A 17,226-nucleotide genomic window follows, 5' to 3' on the forward strand; every position below is an offset into this window, starting at 1 on the left:
ATGATTTCTGGTTCCCAGAATGCTTTCCATGAGGCTGTTATTGTATAGTTTTATTCTGTAAAGATAAAGACTTGTTAATATTTAAAATGTATTTAACTTTGAACAAAATGTTAAATAACAAATTTAAATCTACGGTAAATTACCAGCAACCCAGCTGCAATAACATTATAATTTCTACGGAATTTTTTTACAGTGTATTTATAATGAAGTATAATATTATTATGTAGCTTGCTATGCAATTACACATAGAACAGTAATATCCTTTTTGTCTGTACTAGCTTATGTTACATTGACTACCTATTCAAAAGTTTTTGAATCACTTTCACTTATTTATATTTTTCCACATATAATAGCAAATTCATTAAAGCTGTGGAATAACAAAGATGTAACATAATGAAATCAATACTATGACTGAATTAATCAATTAATTAATTAAACAATTAATTTTGTAGATGTTGTCCATGGTACCATACAAGCTATTATTGGCGTTTCCTGCCTGTGGCCAAGATTGATGTCTAGAAATTAATCAAGATAATAATCATAAAGACATAAAAAGTTTGCTTTGATGATATCATGAGAAGGGCTGTGCTCTTTATGCAAAATAAGCCACAGAGATGTCTTCTGAGACATGTTACGTGGTATAAAAATACAAGCATATACTGGTTACCCAAAGCTCCTCTAAAAACAACAGAAGCAGCACCATCTGAAGTAAGTAACTAGTTTATATAAATGCTTAGATTGTCACTACAAGGAATATCCCAGAAGGTATGGCAATGACACACTGATGATATCCCTAGCTGATAACTTGTGAGATTTTGTAAAATTACTAAAACATATACGCTCTTGTCATTTTTATTTGTATACTGTTTGTGAGATTAATTTAAAGCAGCTTTACAGAAAAACATACTGTTTCTGTTAAATAACCTGTTTAGCAGGTAAGTTCTTTAATGCCTTGATGTTTTTGTCTTTAGGACCCCAGTGATCAAGCTGAAGGGTAACTGTGAACATTCCGAGGTCAATAAAACTATTCCATGTTAATGGAAAATATAACATATTTTTCCTTTATGTTGTTTAAAAATCTTGGGCATTTAAGATATGCTTTGTACAATTTGGGGTTTCTTTTATACTGTGTGATCATAATCCTAAATGTCCTTATTATTTTTGCAATATGTCTGGAAAGGACATTACACCAGCCCATGTACATTCTGATTTCATGTTTGTCCATTAACTCTTTGTATGGTACAGGTGCCTTTTTTCCAAGGGTGTTGTCAGATTTGCTGTCTGATACACACACTATCTCCCCTGAAGCATGTCTCATCCAGAGTTTTGTCCTTTTCTCATATGTAACAAATGAGTTTGCAACATTAATGTTAATGGCATTTGACAGATTTGTTGCTATCAGTAAACCTTTACAATACCATAACATAATTACTTTAAGGGTACTAACTGTTTTAATTTTTATACACTGGATTTTTCCAATGCTTTGTCTTGCTATCTCAGGTATTTTAACTGCCAGATTGACAATGTGTGGTAACAAACTGTGGAAGGTGTACTGTCACAATTTTGAAATTGTTAAACTCTCTTGTACAAACGGTTTAATTCTTAATGTTTGGGGTTTCTTTATGTTGATTATATTTGTTGTTATGCCATTATGTTTAATATTATATTCTTATGTTAAAATTCTTATCATTTGTCAAAGAAGCTCATCACAGTTCAGAAGCAAAGCTTATCAAACTTGTATTCCACACATAGTGGTTCTTTTAAATTTCTCAATTGGCATTATTTCTGAAGTCACATTAAGTCGGCTTGTGAATTTAGAAATGCCAACAGGGCTGTCAGTCATTATTTCACTGGAGTTTCTTGTTGTACCCCCGATTCTTAACCCTCTTGTTTATGCTTTAAACTTCACTGATATTCGAAAAAAAATGATTCGCTTCATAAAGGCATCCAGGTAGATGTGCTGATGTGATCCAAAAATAAATTAAAGGTTACACAGAATGTTACAGATTCATTAAATGGATTGTAATCCTTGCAAATTAAAAGTTTCACTTAACCCCTTACACTCCCTGACAAAAGTCTTGTCGCTTATCTATTTTGTAGAAACACCTGCTATTAACCTGACTTTTAATTAATCAATTGGTGTTAGAAATAGCTCATATGAAAAGCTAAAACCCTCCCAAATTATGTTTAATGCACTGAAATAAATAATTTAATCAAGACAGAGAGGTAAAATTTTGACAAGACAAAAGTTTTGTCGCCTATACAGAAATTGAACAAATTTACTGCAAATACAAAAATATTTCAGCAAATTAATTAGTGGTGCTGTGAGATCCAAATGTAATATCTTGTATGACTTCCATGAGCTTGAAGGACTGCATCCATGCGGTTTGGCAAGGATCCATACAATGTATTGATGAAGTCATCAGGATTAGCAAAGAAAGCAGTCTTGCATGCCTCCCAGAGTTCATCAATATTCTTTGGTTTCATCTTCCATGCTTCCTCTTTCATCCTACCCCCACATATGCTCAATGATGTTCATGTCTGGTGACTGGGCTGGCCAATCCTGGAGCATCTTGATCTTCTTCGCCTTGAGGAACTTTGATGTGGAGATGGAAGTATGCGATGGAGCACCATCCTGCTGCAGAATTTGGCCTCTTTTATGGTTGGGAATATAAGAGGTAGCGAAGAGATCTTGGTATTTTCAACTATTGATGTTGCCTTCCACCCTGCAGATCTCTTGCAGACCCCCATACTGGATGTAAATAGCGCCATGATTTTTTCTGGGTGAATCTCGGATCCATGCGGGCTCCAGTATGTTTGCACTGAAACATAATTACAAAAGCTGTTGGGATTAAAATTAGCCATTTCTTGAAAACAAATCTTGATTAGAAATATATTTTAGTGGCACTTCAGGTCAATTTGTACACAAGCGACAAGACTTTTGTCAGGGAGTGTTTAAATATAAAATATTACATTTATTTTCTTTAAAATAACTGAGTTGGGTGTCATGGGTGGAGCTTGTGTACAGTTGGGGAAAATCTAAACACAGTGTATAGATCAACTTGTGTATAGATTTACTGGTTATTGCAATGAATATAGCCATAATTGCTAGAATGGCATCAATAATAAAATAAAATGTATGGCATGTTTTAAGCCTTAAACAACAAATTAAACTGTCAAATATTAGCTTAAATGTATTTTAGTCTCATCAACAGGCCCCAGTTGTACCAAAAGTTGAATCTGGTTTAGAATAATCTTGATTTGGAAATTCCATGTCTTGCTATCCAGGATCAGGTCACCTGTATTTTATCCCGTTTTTTTTATAAGCAAAATTGGATTGATCACACTGATCCAGATACACACTATAAGACCCGCTCACAAGAACTATATATACACACAATGTAACCATTGTTTGCTGAATATAGGCCCAACGTTCTATAATCCCACTTTATGTTTTAATTTCACAAAATTAAAGATTCTGTTTTTTTAAGAAGTTTTAACTGAGAAACCTTTTGGTATTTTTTTTCTGGAGAATTAAGAAAGGAAATTAGAAAATAACAATTATGCAATGAGTACAAAGCATAATATTAAACTATGAAATAAAAAATCTGTATAAATCAAGAAGAAAAACCTGAGACTGAGTGCCTGGGACCTGCGTTTTTGTCTTAAGAAGAAAAACCTTTGAGATGTTGATAGAAAATAAATGCACCTAATAAAAGACACCACCACTTGCAAATGGATGGTATATCACTCTGTAATACACGTCATAAGTGGAGACTTGCAATGTTTTTGATGTGTTTGTTAAACATTTATGCTTACATACATTCTATGAATTACAACTTACATCCAAAAAGTTGAACTGGGTCCCAGTACAGATGCAGAGGGCGTATTGTTACAGAGAAAGATAAATGATCACAGAGGTGTAGGACAAACATGCAAAATTGTGTGAAAATTCTATAAATTTACCATAAGCATGAAGATCCCGCAGCTCTCTCCATCTGATTGTAATGGAAATGGCTGAAAAGTAATTCAGTTACTCAGATATGATGTTTATAACCAGTGTAGTATTATGTGTCTGCTGTGCAAAATGAAATGCCAAAATATTACATAGTAAGTAAATTTACATCAAAGTCTTTGCCCGTCTTCTCCACCCATGGTCCATCAGCCACTGCTCCTGCAAAACCCCATTCACACAGACCTCTGGTCCCAGAAAATACCCGTAAAATTGCCAGACAAGCATCTGTGTGAACAAAAACTCGTTTCGTTTATCTTCTGGGATCGTTGCCGGAAAGAGGACCTAGTAAGATACGCGGGTAACCCTCTGTGTGAACAAGAATGCCGTAAAGGGCGTGTCGCAGTGAGGACGCGCGCGTCATCATCACAACACAAGTTATGGTTCAGCTCCTTACAACGACAGATAACATGCATATAAACATTCACCACGAGAAATGTTGCAAACTAGATTGAAGCAGTTATCAGGAAATGATATATGAGACGTATAAACAATGACGCACGTGCTGTAGTGAGGACGCGCGTGTCATGGCAACATGAAGTTGGTTCAACTCTTTAAAATGAGGGATTTACAACATTCACTACGAGAAATGTCAGCAAACTGGACTGAAGCAGATATCAGGTAAGTTAGCTCGTTACTTACTGCGTTGAAACGGAGATCATTCAGCAGCATAAAAGAATATCGCGTCATGTGCTCATTTGAGCTATAATAAACGAAAATACCCGCATGTCATTCCAACGAGATATATTGTCCAGCTCCTCAAAATGCGGGTTTTAAATGCATATAAACAATCACGATGAGAAATGTCTGAAAACTGTATCAAAGCAGAAATCAGGGAGCTCGTCAAATATCCACTCTGAAGCTGAGATCATTCACCAGCATAGAACTGTGCATTCACGCGCTCCTTTGTAGTCTTATTATAAACAAAAATGCACGCGAGTTGTTTCTGGAGAGAGAAATAATATATAATATGCAAACTTCAGACGCTGCGTAGAAGAGAGGGCGGGACTTTCAACATGTCACGTGTCTTTCCGGGACCATCAGATGCCGTGTAATCTTGGCAGTGTGAACGAAAAAAAACTCTTAACTATTCCGGAAAAATCCAGGATGCATTTTACGTGTATTTTATGGAATGTCTGTGTGAAAAGGGCTCAAGTTGTCTGAAAAAAATTAAAATTAAAAAAATCAATCTAAAGAACAATGTCTTTGGTCAAACCTGAAGCCATTGAACGAGGCTTTTGCTGAAACTGAAGCCATTAAACGAGGCTTTTGCTGAAACTAAAGCCATTAAACGAGGCTTTTGCTGAAACTGAAGCCACTGAACGAGGCTTTTGCTTCACAATGTTTATAGTCCTTTTAACTGTTGTGGACTTTTGATATGTATTTCTTAAGGCTTTTAAACAGCAACATCATGAATAATAATCTGGGTGTGAGGTATGACAAGGTTTAAGATTTCTTAAATTGAATTCTATGGGAGTAGGTGTAGTCATTGTTATGATTACATGTGCTGCTGTGTGTCAGCCTTAGGCAATAACAGGTCAAGCTGAAGAGCAGGATCCATCAGCTTTGTACTTCAAACCTAAATTTGGTCCTGTAAAACCATTAGGGTTCATGGAGTCAAGAAAGATGGTTTCCTTCTTGGCTACTAACAAGACCTGTATGGACATGTCATAATAATGATCACATACTGGGGCCACCACTGGTAGACCTTTATGTAAATAGGTGAGAAAAAGCTATTGAAACAGTACACAGAGCATGTAGTGGTCCGCTGCATTTGGCTGCCTACTCCATGCTGGTATAATTATTGCTGTTTTTGATTTCAAGTTTTCCTAGAAATAAAAAGTTCACACATCTATAAACTCCTACAGCTTTGCATTTTTAGAAGTTTGTTTACAGCATCTATGTGACACAGCATGGTATTGTACTCAATAAACTCACCAGCAAGCATACTTCATCCATTTGAAGGTGGGAACCGTATACATGTCCATAATATGGACATCCATTCCCTATGTTATTAACAGTTTTTTTTTAAGTCAATATTTAAAAACGTCTCCAAAACCATCTAAAACAGTGGTTCTCAAACTTTTTTGGCTTGTGGCCCCCCTGTGTATGGTGCATCCTTTCGTGGCCCCCCAAAGTAAATGTATGACATAAATCATTCTAAAATGTAAAATCTGAATTAAACAAAGCATATTAAATGTTACAATGTAGTGGTGTTGCTTAGTAGCCTTATTTGTTTAGGTTTAATTATACAATTTATAATAAATTATAAAAAAGTTTTTTATAAAATGTCATCAAACTGGGGCCCCCCTGGCACCATCTCAGGCCCCCCAGTTTGAGAACCACTGATCTAAAATATAAAAATGAATACATACATGTCTCTTGGCTGCCTCTTCTATAAGCTGGAAGCAAGCATTCCCACAAGGCAGTGGTTTACAAAACTCCAATAAAGCCACTAAAATTATCCAAACTCTAAGCATTATCTACTTACGCTGCTATCAAGCTTTTGGTTTAACCCCAAGCTCCAAAAGTCCTCCCTCCGTAAGCAGACGGGACCATCCAGGACAATCATTTCTGCTGCTGGACGTGCTTTGTCCAGCACATAGTTCAACAGTTCATCCTGCAGAGGCCCCAGGTCATTGGACCACAGTGGACCATTGCTTGCATACTGGTGGTCCACCAGCCAGCCACCTGCTGCATAAACATGGTCCTCTGGTTTCCTTATCCATGGTGTGCTATTGCCTTGGACACAGAAAAGGGTTATTGGTGTCACTCTGACATACAATAGATACATAGAGAATACAAATTTAGACATCACTCTAACCTTTCAAACGGAAATAGGGCCGCAGGCGTGAGACATTCATTTCTTTTACTTTACCCTCCATCCTCAATGTTGCCACACCTTTCGAGGTGACCGAAGTCAGGGTAAATGGCCCTTGGTGCCGGGTCTGGAGAGTAGCCATTTTTTTAGGGGGTGGTTTCTCTCCGATAAGAACCTCATCACCAGCCTCTAGATTGACCTGGCTCACCCGCTTATTTTTCCTGACCTCAAAGCTTTTTTTGTATCTGCTCTGGGCCTTTTCAGTGTTGTGGATGACCTAATAGGTCAATATATACAATTTAGTATACTTCAAATGCATGCAATCATCTTGCACATAAGTTACATCAGACCTAACCTTCTCATTTAAAGCTTTAGCTTTAACAAGGGCTCTGTCCAGTTCTTCCTCTGGATTCTCAACCTCAAAGTTGTCCTCCATTGGACAGGTATTCATAGCCTCTGGGAGACGGGGATGGCGGTGGAAGAGGAGATAGTACGGCTGTACTGCGTTGATCTCTAATTAAAAAAAAAAGTGTTTTAGTTTGCATGGACATACTTTCAACAACAAAAGTGTAACTAACAAAAATATCCCTGTAAAATGTCAAACCAACCTGTTTTGCTGTGTTAATGCCATACACAATGGCTTGTAGATGAAAGTCCCAATCATGGTGGGCCTGATTCACGTACCGCCTGAGGGCACACTTCACATTTTGGTTGGTCCATTCATCCCTAACCATGAAAATGCATGTATTACATACACATCTTAAGCAAACAAAACATTCATTAACTGAATAACATTGAACTCTTAGCATTTTGTGCCAGGACGCTTACTTGGCCGTTTGTCAGTGCCTCAAAGATATGCGTGTTGAGCTGCCAATCCAAAACATAGGTTAAGCATGAAATTTAAAACTATTCCCCAATGTGGTCTGCATCTATTCACTGTAGGAGGTGCAGTATACCATTGGAAAGTTTGCAGAAGGCGTACCTCGTTCACAAACTCGCTGGCTCTGTCCGAAATTATTTTCCAGACCATACCGAACATGTAAAGTTTAGAGACCAGGCTGCCGATACCTCACTGGGTGAACCGTTCTTTAGGGGCTCTGCAATAACCCATTTTGTGAAGAGCTCAATGACGGTTAAAATATACTTGTGGGTCCTTGGGGTCTCTCTTAATGGACTAACCAGGTCCATGCCCAACACATTCCATGGCTCGTTCACCTGTGGCTGTCCCGGAACCAAAAAACTAATTTAAAAAGCATTAATGTAGGAAAATGTTTGATAATAAAAAAATATAAGCAAATAGCAATCAAAACCCAAAGTAATATTTGAGGTAGCTGCAGGCTTTATATATAAAATAACATCATTTATATGGTGCTTTCAATTGAGAGGTGGTTGTCCCAAACCCCAAGGTCTGAATTTCACCATAGAAAAAAATGAAATAATAAAAAAAATTATCATTGTTTTAAGAAGTATCATTTTGAATACTTTTGTTAATTAAAACCAAAAATATATTTATTGGATATTTTCAGTAAAAATCATGTAAAATCATGTAAAAAAACAGTCCCACATTTTCACGTCACTACCGAACATTGCATAGTTTAATCAATAATATAATAGTGCTTTAAGCCACTCCTCTCCATTTTGAACCAGAAACTTTGTCTGTGCCTCTCTCCCTTGTGGTGACATGGTGATTAGTCCCATGGTTTTAAATAAATGTGATCAAAAGTTTGGAAATCAGTGTGTGACATTTATGAACGTCACTACCGATCACACACTTTCAATGATTAATTAAGTTTTTTTTTTCTTTTCTACTGGTCATTTAGGTTTTACTCATGTTTCAATGTCGAGAACTGTGCTAGCTAACTACGTACTGATTAGCATCTAAGCAGTAGGATCAAAGTTAGCTTAAATCGTCACAACCGAAACAGTCACAACCGAAACATGTGTTTCGTGTAATTGTTTCGGTAGTGACAAAATGACACTTATTTCTTTATTTTAATAAATAAATAGAAACTTTCAAGTGCACATATAGATTCTTTTTCAGTACAAATAATTTGTCAGTCATATTTCTGTAATGTTGTACGTGATTATACTAGGACTACAAACTAAGATAAAATGAACTAGGCCAGATTAATTTAATTCATAGTAGCTTGACTCATTATTGATATACAGTTGAAAGAAAAAGTATGTGAACCCTTTGGGCTTACTTGGATTTCTTCATAAATTGGTCATAAAATGTGTTCTGATCTTCATCTAAGTCACAACAATAGAGAAACACAGTCTGCTTAAACTAATACCGCACAAACATTATACGTTTTCATGTTTTTATTGAACACAACATGTAAACATTCATAGTGCAGGGTGGAAAAAGTATGTGAAACCCTATGCTAATGACTTCTCCAAGAGCTAATTGGAGCCAGGAGTCAGCCAACCTGGGGTCAATCAATGTGATGAGATTGGATGTGTTGATTAAAGCTGCCCTGTCCAATAAAAAACACACACCAGTTTTGAGTTTGCTGTTCTGAAGAAGCATTGTCTGATGTGAACCATGCCTCGCACAAAAGAACTCTCAGAAGACCTACGATCAAGAATTGTTGACTTACATAAAGCTGGAAAGGGCTACAAAAGTATATCTAAAAGCCTTGATGTCCATGTGTTCACGGTAAGACAGATTGTCTACAAATGGAGAAAGTTCAGCACTGTTGCTACACTCCTGTAAAGATGACTGCAAGAGGACAGCGCAGAATGCTCAATGAGGTGAAGAAGAATCCTAGAGTGTCAGCTAAAGACTTACAGAAATCTCTGGCACATGCTAACATTTTTGTTGACAAATCTACAATAAGGAAAACATTAAACAAGAATGGACTTCATGGGAGGACACCACGGAGGAAGCCACTGCTGTCCAAAAAAAAACATTGCAGCACGTTTGAAGTTTGCAAAAGAGCACCTGGATGTTCCACAGCACTACTGGCAAAACATTCTGTGGACAGATGAAACCAAAATTGAGTTGTTTGGAAAGAACACACAACACTATGTGTGGAGAACAAAAGGCACAGCACACCAACATCAAAACCTCATCCCAACTGTGAAATATGGTGGAGGGGGCATCATGGTTTGGGGCTGCTTTGCTGCCTCAGGCCCTGGACGGATTACTGTCATCGATGGAAAAATGAATTCCAAAGTTTATCAAGACATTTTGCAGGAAAACTTAAGACCATCTGTCCGCCAACTGAAGCTTAACAGAGGATGGACGATGCAACAGGACAACGACCCAAAGCATAGAAGTAAATCAACAACAGAATGGCTTCAACAGAAGAAAATACGACTTCTGGAGTGGCCCAGTCAGAGTTCTGACCTCAACCCGATTGAGATGCTGTGGCATGACCTCAAGACAGCGATCCACACCAGACATCCCAAGAATATTGCTGAACTGAAACACTTTTGTAAGAGGAATGGTCCAATATTTCTCCTGACCGTTGTGCAGGTCTGATCTGCAGCTATAGAAAACGTTTGGTTGAGGTTATTGCTGGCAATGGAGGGTCAACCAATTATTAAACCCAAAGGTTCACGTGCTTTTTCCACCCTGCACTATGGATGTTTACATGTTGTGTTCACATGTTGTGTTCAATAAAAACATGAAAACGTATAATGCTTGTGCGGGATTAGTTTAAGCAGACTGTGTTTCTCTGTTGTGACTTAGATGAAGATCAGAACACATTTTATGACCAATTTATGAAGAAATCCAAGTAAGCCCAAAGGGTTCACATACTATTTCTTTCAACTGTAAATGAAGGCTATATGATTCTACGTCTGGTCTCTAGGAAAACTTTCTGCGCTAATTTAGTGGGACTTTGACTGATTGCTTTATATAATTGGCATAATAGGTAGCACTTATCAGTATCATTGTAAATTTACATGTCATTGTTAAGTGTAGACAGGGCAGGCTCACACTAATAATGTAAATGTAAATATCTTTGGTTTATTTGTAGAGATAGGAATCGCCAACATGCATAGACGGAAAGATGAAAGTAGAGCGGACAGACTGAGAAAATACAGACAAAGATTGAGGGAGGACCCAGAGAGGTACCAAGAAAAAGGAAAGAGAATGAAACAGAAACGCAGGGAAGAAGGGATGCTGAAAAGTATCAAAGAATTATCTGACAGGGAGCAAAGAAATGTCAGAAAAGAATGGAGGAAAAGACAGGACAAACACAGGAAGATGGTTAAAAGACAGTTCTGTGTGTATAGTTCTTTTTAGGGATCGACCGATATGGATTTTTTTTGTGCCGATAGCGATTTTTGTTTCATCAGCCTTAGCCGATGACCGATACAAGCTGACGATTTTCTTGAGCCGATACTTCTTTTGCTCACTCAGTTTACTTATAAAAATGACACGATGATGCCAAATGTTACAAGTCTCAATTTAAAAAAGTAACATTTATTGAACTTAAAAAACTATATTTCTGTCTGTAAAAATGCCGGAAAAACTCGGTGAACACAGCAGCCACAAATCGGCCAATGCCAATACACATAAAACTCACAAAAATCGGCCGATATATTGGTCGTTCACTAGTTCTTTTATATGAAAATTTATTCAACCTACCTCAAATCAAATAAAAAATGAAGTTTACTTCAAACTCAAAAAAGTCAAACTCAGCAACAAGAGAATCAGTTAAGGAGGTTTAGAGAAGTTAGAATGTGTAATGGAAAAACAGGCACGCCTGTGTACACCAACATTACACATGGACATGGGTGCACACACACCAAATTCTGTAGTTAATATTGTGGGCCTGAAGTTTAATATGGACATACATTGTCATCTTTTTCCCAAGAGATGTGAAAATCAACACAGCATCTTGCATCCCTTCAAGCTCTAAACTATCCGCCATCTCTTCAGCGTAATGTCAGTGCAAAGTGCTTTTATGTGGTGTTGCTTTAGATATTCTTTGTGCTGTATGTTTTGACTGCATAATGCCAACCATTTTTGACTAACTAATTACTTTTTTTACACAAAATATGGACAATCCAATATGGTCGTCACTACCGAACATTTGAGGTCACAACCGAAACAAATAATGTTCTGGAAAAATAATTAGATTAAAATAATAGGTTTTGTTATTAGAAAAGATGACAATTTTATTTAGTTTGATAAAAATTTAAACTAATGAATCCTTGAATTTAAAAACTGTATCAGTGCATGTATGTCAATTACAGAGAAATATTGCTTTCAAAATGCATTTAATTTGATGAACCACTCTTATAGTTTTGTTAAAATAATATTTCTAATCAATATAACCATGACACTATCTTTAAAAAAATGTAAACAAATATATTTAGAAGGTTAATGTAAAGAAAATCAGAATATATATATATATATATATATATATATATATATATATATATATATATATATATATATATATATATATAATGAGCTTATAGATACACATGGAATTGGCAATCAAATTTAGACAATTGTAGACCAAGGCAGACTGTGATAGTCGTGCCCAAAAACAGGCAGGACAGATGATGATCTAGTGGAAATATTGTTTATTCAATAAGGGAAAATAATCTTCCCATAGCAAAATGACAAACATCAAAATAAAGGTTAGCAGCCCATGCTGTTATAAGGGCTTGACAACACTGAGCCACGTTTTAACACAGCACCCCTATAAATACATTCTGGCCTCTACCAATTTCCCACAAAAGGTATATATTAAATAATACTTTAATCAATAAACCCTTAAACCATACTAATATTTTCAAAACATACATATTGTATTACAATTAACTCAATACAATCGATTATCTAAGTAATAATAAAGAAGTTAATTACTACAAACAAACAAAGAAATAAACTACTTGAAAAGAATAAATGATATCCCCCTCAGGGTCTGAACTTGATGGTATAATCCAACTTCCTCTGGAACAGCATAAGTTGAGGCTTGAAGCCCCGCCTCTTCCTTTGTTTGCTGGCACATGGAATGTGGCCATTCACTCCACACCAGAACAACTAGTGATGGGAGAAACGAAGCTTTTCGAAGCTTTGAATCAATTGAACCAATTGCTTCGAAAATTGATTCAGTTGTTTGAAGCAGTTCGAAACACCACACACGATGGCGACCCCTGCTGATCAAAATAGAGTAAAAGCAGATATGGCCAAACATTTTACACTTTTTTACAAAATAATAGCAAGATTTTTATTAAAATATGTTTTAAAAATTATTTTACTTAATTAAGACATAGTTAAAAGTGTATTGTGTGTTTTTAGCTTTATTTAGGGCAAACAAATCATTAAAACTAACTACCCTTTTAATTATGCACATTTTTGTCATTAAATCTGTCTATAAACAAAAAATAGACAAAATGGCAGTGTTATTAGTCAGAAGGATAAATGTTTTATGGACTTTTATAATAAATCTGACCCGAGTTCACCGAAACATATTAGAAACTGGTCATGTGATCAACTCTCCCTAGTGGTGACCCATCGGATTTTCGAAACGTTTCGAAACAGTTATTACGTAATGAAGCCTTGTTTGCTAAAATCACGTGACTTGGGCCAGTTTGAAACACGCTCCGAACCACTGATTCGAAACAAAAGATTCGTAAATGTTTCGAAGCCTCATGAAGCAGTGCTTCGAAAACGACCATCACTAAGAACAACAAGACTCAGGTAAAAGAAAAACAGTATTAAGAAACAGTATTAAGAAGTGTGCACCCTTCCATAATCAAGATCCAATAAACTGTCAACTTTCAACATGTCTTGAGATTGTTTATTTGTATACATGAGGGAATCCAAAAAGCAACAAAATGCAATTAAACTTCAAACTAACTTAAAATTGGTAGGGCTAAATGCTTAAATGTGAATCTGAAGCATTATCAGTGGTGATACCAGCCAGGTATGACATGTCCAGCTTCCATGTTTCTTGTACCATCTCTTCCAATGCTTCCCTCAAGCATTCTGCTGTGTGCTCTGTGTTGAGCCCAATACAGCCCAAACACCAGCTCTGCATGTCCCAGGTTTCAGTGATAAATTGCAGAGTTACTGCCATGAACGTGGAAGTGGCCCTGCTTGTCCACAGATCAGTGGTGCATGAAAAAAAGTTTTTTTTTCCAAGATGGTTCATGACTATTTCTTTTGTTTCGTTATATAGGGCTGGGATTTCAGTGTGCATGAAAAAGTTCCGTGAAGGAAGGGCATACCTGTTGTTCAAATGTTCAAGAAGTTGTTTGAAGCCAGGTTTCTCAACAGTATACACAGGAACCTGATCCATGCATATGTACACTGCTACAGCCCTGTTCAGCTTCTTGGCTTCAATTGAGTTTGCTTCATACTTTCTTTGCTGTTCAAATACAGCTGGAAGTGTAGGTTGTTATTGTGTTGTTTTTGTTGCAGGTCAAGTCTCATTTTCTTTCTGGTGCTACAAGAGAATGCCAAACTTTAATAAACATTTTTTTAGACCACACTTCTGAACTAACTAATATAAGGACTTAGGTTAATGGTAAATATTTGTTACCGTTTTCTTTATCAACCAAAGCCGATCGCGCGGGTACCGCACTCGCCATCTTTCCATTCACTTTTGCTAAAGAGAGCGAATGAGACGAGTGCGCATGCGCGTCAATGCATCTTTCTGTTCACTTCACTGTTGTTAAACAGAGCGATTGAGACGAGTGCGAGTGTGCGTCAACGTGCTCTTGGAGAGAAGCGAAAGTGACAGCTCGGCTAATATCGATCTTTTGGGTAAATTATCGTTATGCATCGTTTAGACATTTCAGTATCAATAATTATCGAAATATCAATATTTTGACAACACTAGTATATTATGTCTTAGACCTTGTTGTTTCTATAAAAAAATAATTGTGCTTATGCAGAAAGACCCCTGTAACTGCTCATGGGAACACAATATGAAGTTCTGAGAAGTTCACAAACAAAAAAAATAAAGTCAGACAAATGATAAAGAAACTAGAGCACTGTTCTGTAGCCTGTTACATATGCAGGCTCCATACGTCATTAAAACTGATTTATTTCAGTTATCTGATCATTACATTCCAGAAAGCTTGTCAGATTCTACAGGCATGTAACTATTTTATCTTTTTGTATAACATTACTTCTGTCACAGTTCTCCATACATAATGAATGACATAAGGCAAGATTACAAAACTAACAGGACCTTATTCATGTAGAACAGCATAACACAATGACAAGGTAACATACAGATGAGATCAGACAAAGGATGGGCACATTAGGGCAGACTATAAATGATAATGACAAACAGCTGTAACTAATAATGATTGATTAACTAAACACAGTGACTAACTAAAAGGTAACAAACCCAAAGAGTATCAATGAACAGTGATAAAATTAACTTAATGAAACCAAAACCCTGACAGTACGCCCCCTCCCGGTAGGCATGACCTCGCACCATAGATGAAACAAAATAGAGGCGGTAGGGAGGGAGCAACAACCAAAAATCCAAAATACAGTAATGTGGGGTGAGGGAATGGTCTAGAGCAGGGTCCAGAGACCAGACAAGACGAACCCCCAGGGTGGAGATGCTGACGGAGGGCGCCAGGGTGATGGAAGTCTTAGTCCCACCCTGGGGACAGAAGACAGCGTTGACACTTGAGGGGAGGCTCCAGGGCAAAGCCACATGAGCAAAGAACTCGTGGGGGGAGCCGAGGATCCGGAGGGACGGGGCGGAGCTGGTGGGTCTCCCAACTGAGACAAAGGAGGGGATCCGGAGCCACAAGGCAGAGCCAGAGCTAGGGAATCCCAAGGTCACGTCTACGGGAAGGAGTCCAACGAGCCGGAACCAGAGGGATGACCGACGCCTGGTGACGTCACTGTGTGGATGGGAGCTGACGAAGAGGAGGAAGCAGAGAGACTAAGCAAGGCCGCTGGTCCGAGGCGACCTTTAGGTCTCTGGGAGCGGGGGGCAGAACTGGAGACACCCCCCGAGCCTCAGACGAACCAGTGCCGGTGCCGCGCTTAGGATAAGCAGGGGTGTGTCGCTGTGACAGCTGATGTAGCTTCGGACTGGCTGGGGCTTGTAAAGGAGGGAGGAGAGGAAGGCCGGATTGGACCGGCGGCGCTATCGAACAATAACTAGGCAGAGGTGTGCTGGACGTAAACAGCGGTGACGACAAGGGGTGGGAAATGTCCAAAGCACCCCAGGGAACGTTATTGGCTCACCCTCAGCGGCGGGGAGATGGACATCCTCCATGACATCCTTAGCAGCTCCCACGGCGAAACACCGGAAGCTCTGGTCATGCAACCTGGTCAGGGGGAACATCCGTGGTTTTGGCGATGTTGGGCTCTGAGGGTAGCTCTGGCTCTCAGGTCACGCTGCCGGGTTCTCCACCTGCGGTGGGCAGGAGTTCCAGGTAGGCTGAGTGCCGTCTGGGCTCTGGGGGTGGCGAATGTCCGTTGGACCATCCAAAGTGATCTCCACACCGAGTGATGGTTTTAACAAAAAAACTATAACATAAACTAAAACGAAACTGATTTTTCAGGAAACAAAAACTCTAGTTTGCAAAACGAAGGGGAACACTTACACGGCACAAATGTTTGGTCTGATCTTCTGTCACAGTTCTACATACATAATGAATGACATAAGGCAAGATTACACAACTAACAGGACTTTATTCACGTAGGACAGCATAACACGATGACAAGGTAACTTACAGACGAGATCAGACAAAGGACGGGCACATTAGAGCAGAATATAAAGGGTAAATGATAATGACAAACAGCTGTAACTAATAATGATTGATTAACTAAACACAGGTGTGACTAAGTAAAGGTAACAAACACAAAGAGTATCAATGGACAGTGATATATTAACTTAATGAAACCAAAACCCTGACAACTTCACCCAGCAACAAGGTCTTTTTTCTTGTAATTTGGTGTTATTTTTTGGACAGTTTACACGGCTGTATTATCTGTATTGTCAATTTCAATAAAAACTGAGCATTACATTCGCAAGCCATAAACATATCATAATAATTTACGCAAGAATAACCAGTAAACTTTATAATTGTTAATATTCTGATATGAGACATATGCAAATGAGACCTCATAAGGGCGCTATTTTGTTTGAGAAATGGCCATCATTTCCCAGACTCCTGCATCACTTTTTGTGATGCCCCTGAAACACTTCCGCTGTCATTTTTTCTGTTTGCAGCACGTTTCTGTATTCATTCCTGTTGTGGGAACTTGAAACACTTTTATGTATTTGTTCGTGTTTTGAGAATTTGCAACACGTTTCTGTATTTGTTTGTGCTGTGAGCATCTGCAGCGCATGTGTTGTCAAACTGATGAAGATGTTTCTTAATTTGTTGGTGTTTTTTTTATTTGCATGTGTTTTATTTCATTGAAGTGGACTGACTCCTCTCG

The 17,226-nt window shown here is 37.9% G+C and overlaps 1 protein-coding gene and 1 pseudogene across 1 annotated transcript; one reads left to right on the forward strand and one right to left on the reverse strand.

Annotated features, from left to right (window-relative positions):
* The first annotated feature begins 1,037 nt into the window (after positions 1–1,037).
* On the forward strand, positions 1,038–2,192 carry LOC129437287 (olfactory receptor 6N1-like). Its single transcript, XM_055195444.2, has one exon. The coding sequence runs from the start codon at positions 1,038–1,040 to the stop codon at positions 1,953–1,955; it is 918 nt and encodes a 305-aa protein (XP_055051419.2). The 3' UTR covers positions 1,956–2,192.
* A 3,358-nt stretch (positions 2,193–5,550) lies between these two features.
* LOC141361565 (uncharacterized) lies at positions 5,551–16,123 on the reverse strand (annotated as a pseudogene).
* Positions 16,124–17,226: the final 1,103 nt, after the last annotated feature.

Source organism: Misgurnus anguillicaudatus, chromosome 24 (assembly GCF_027580225.2).
Source record: "Misgurnus anguillicaudatus chromosome 24, ASM2758022v2, whole genome shotgun sequence".
NCBI lineage: Eukaryota > Metazoa > Chordata > Actinopteri > Cypriniformes > Cobitidae > Misgurnus > Misgurnus anguillicaudatus.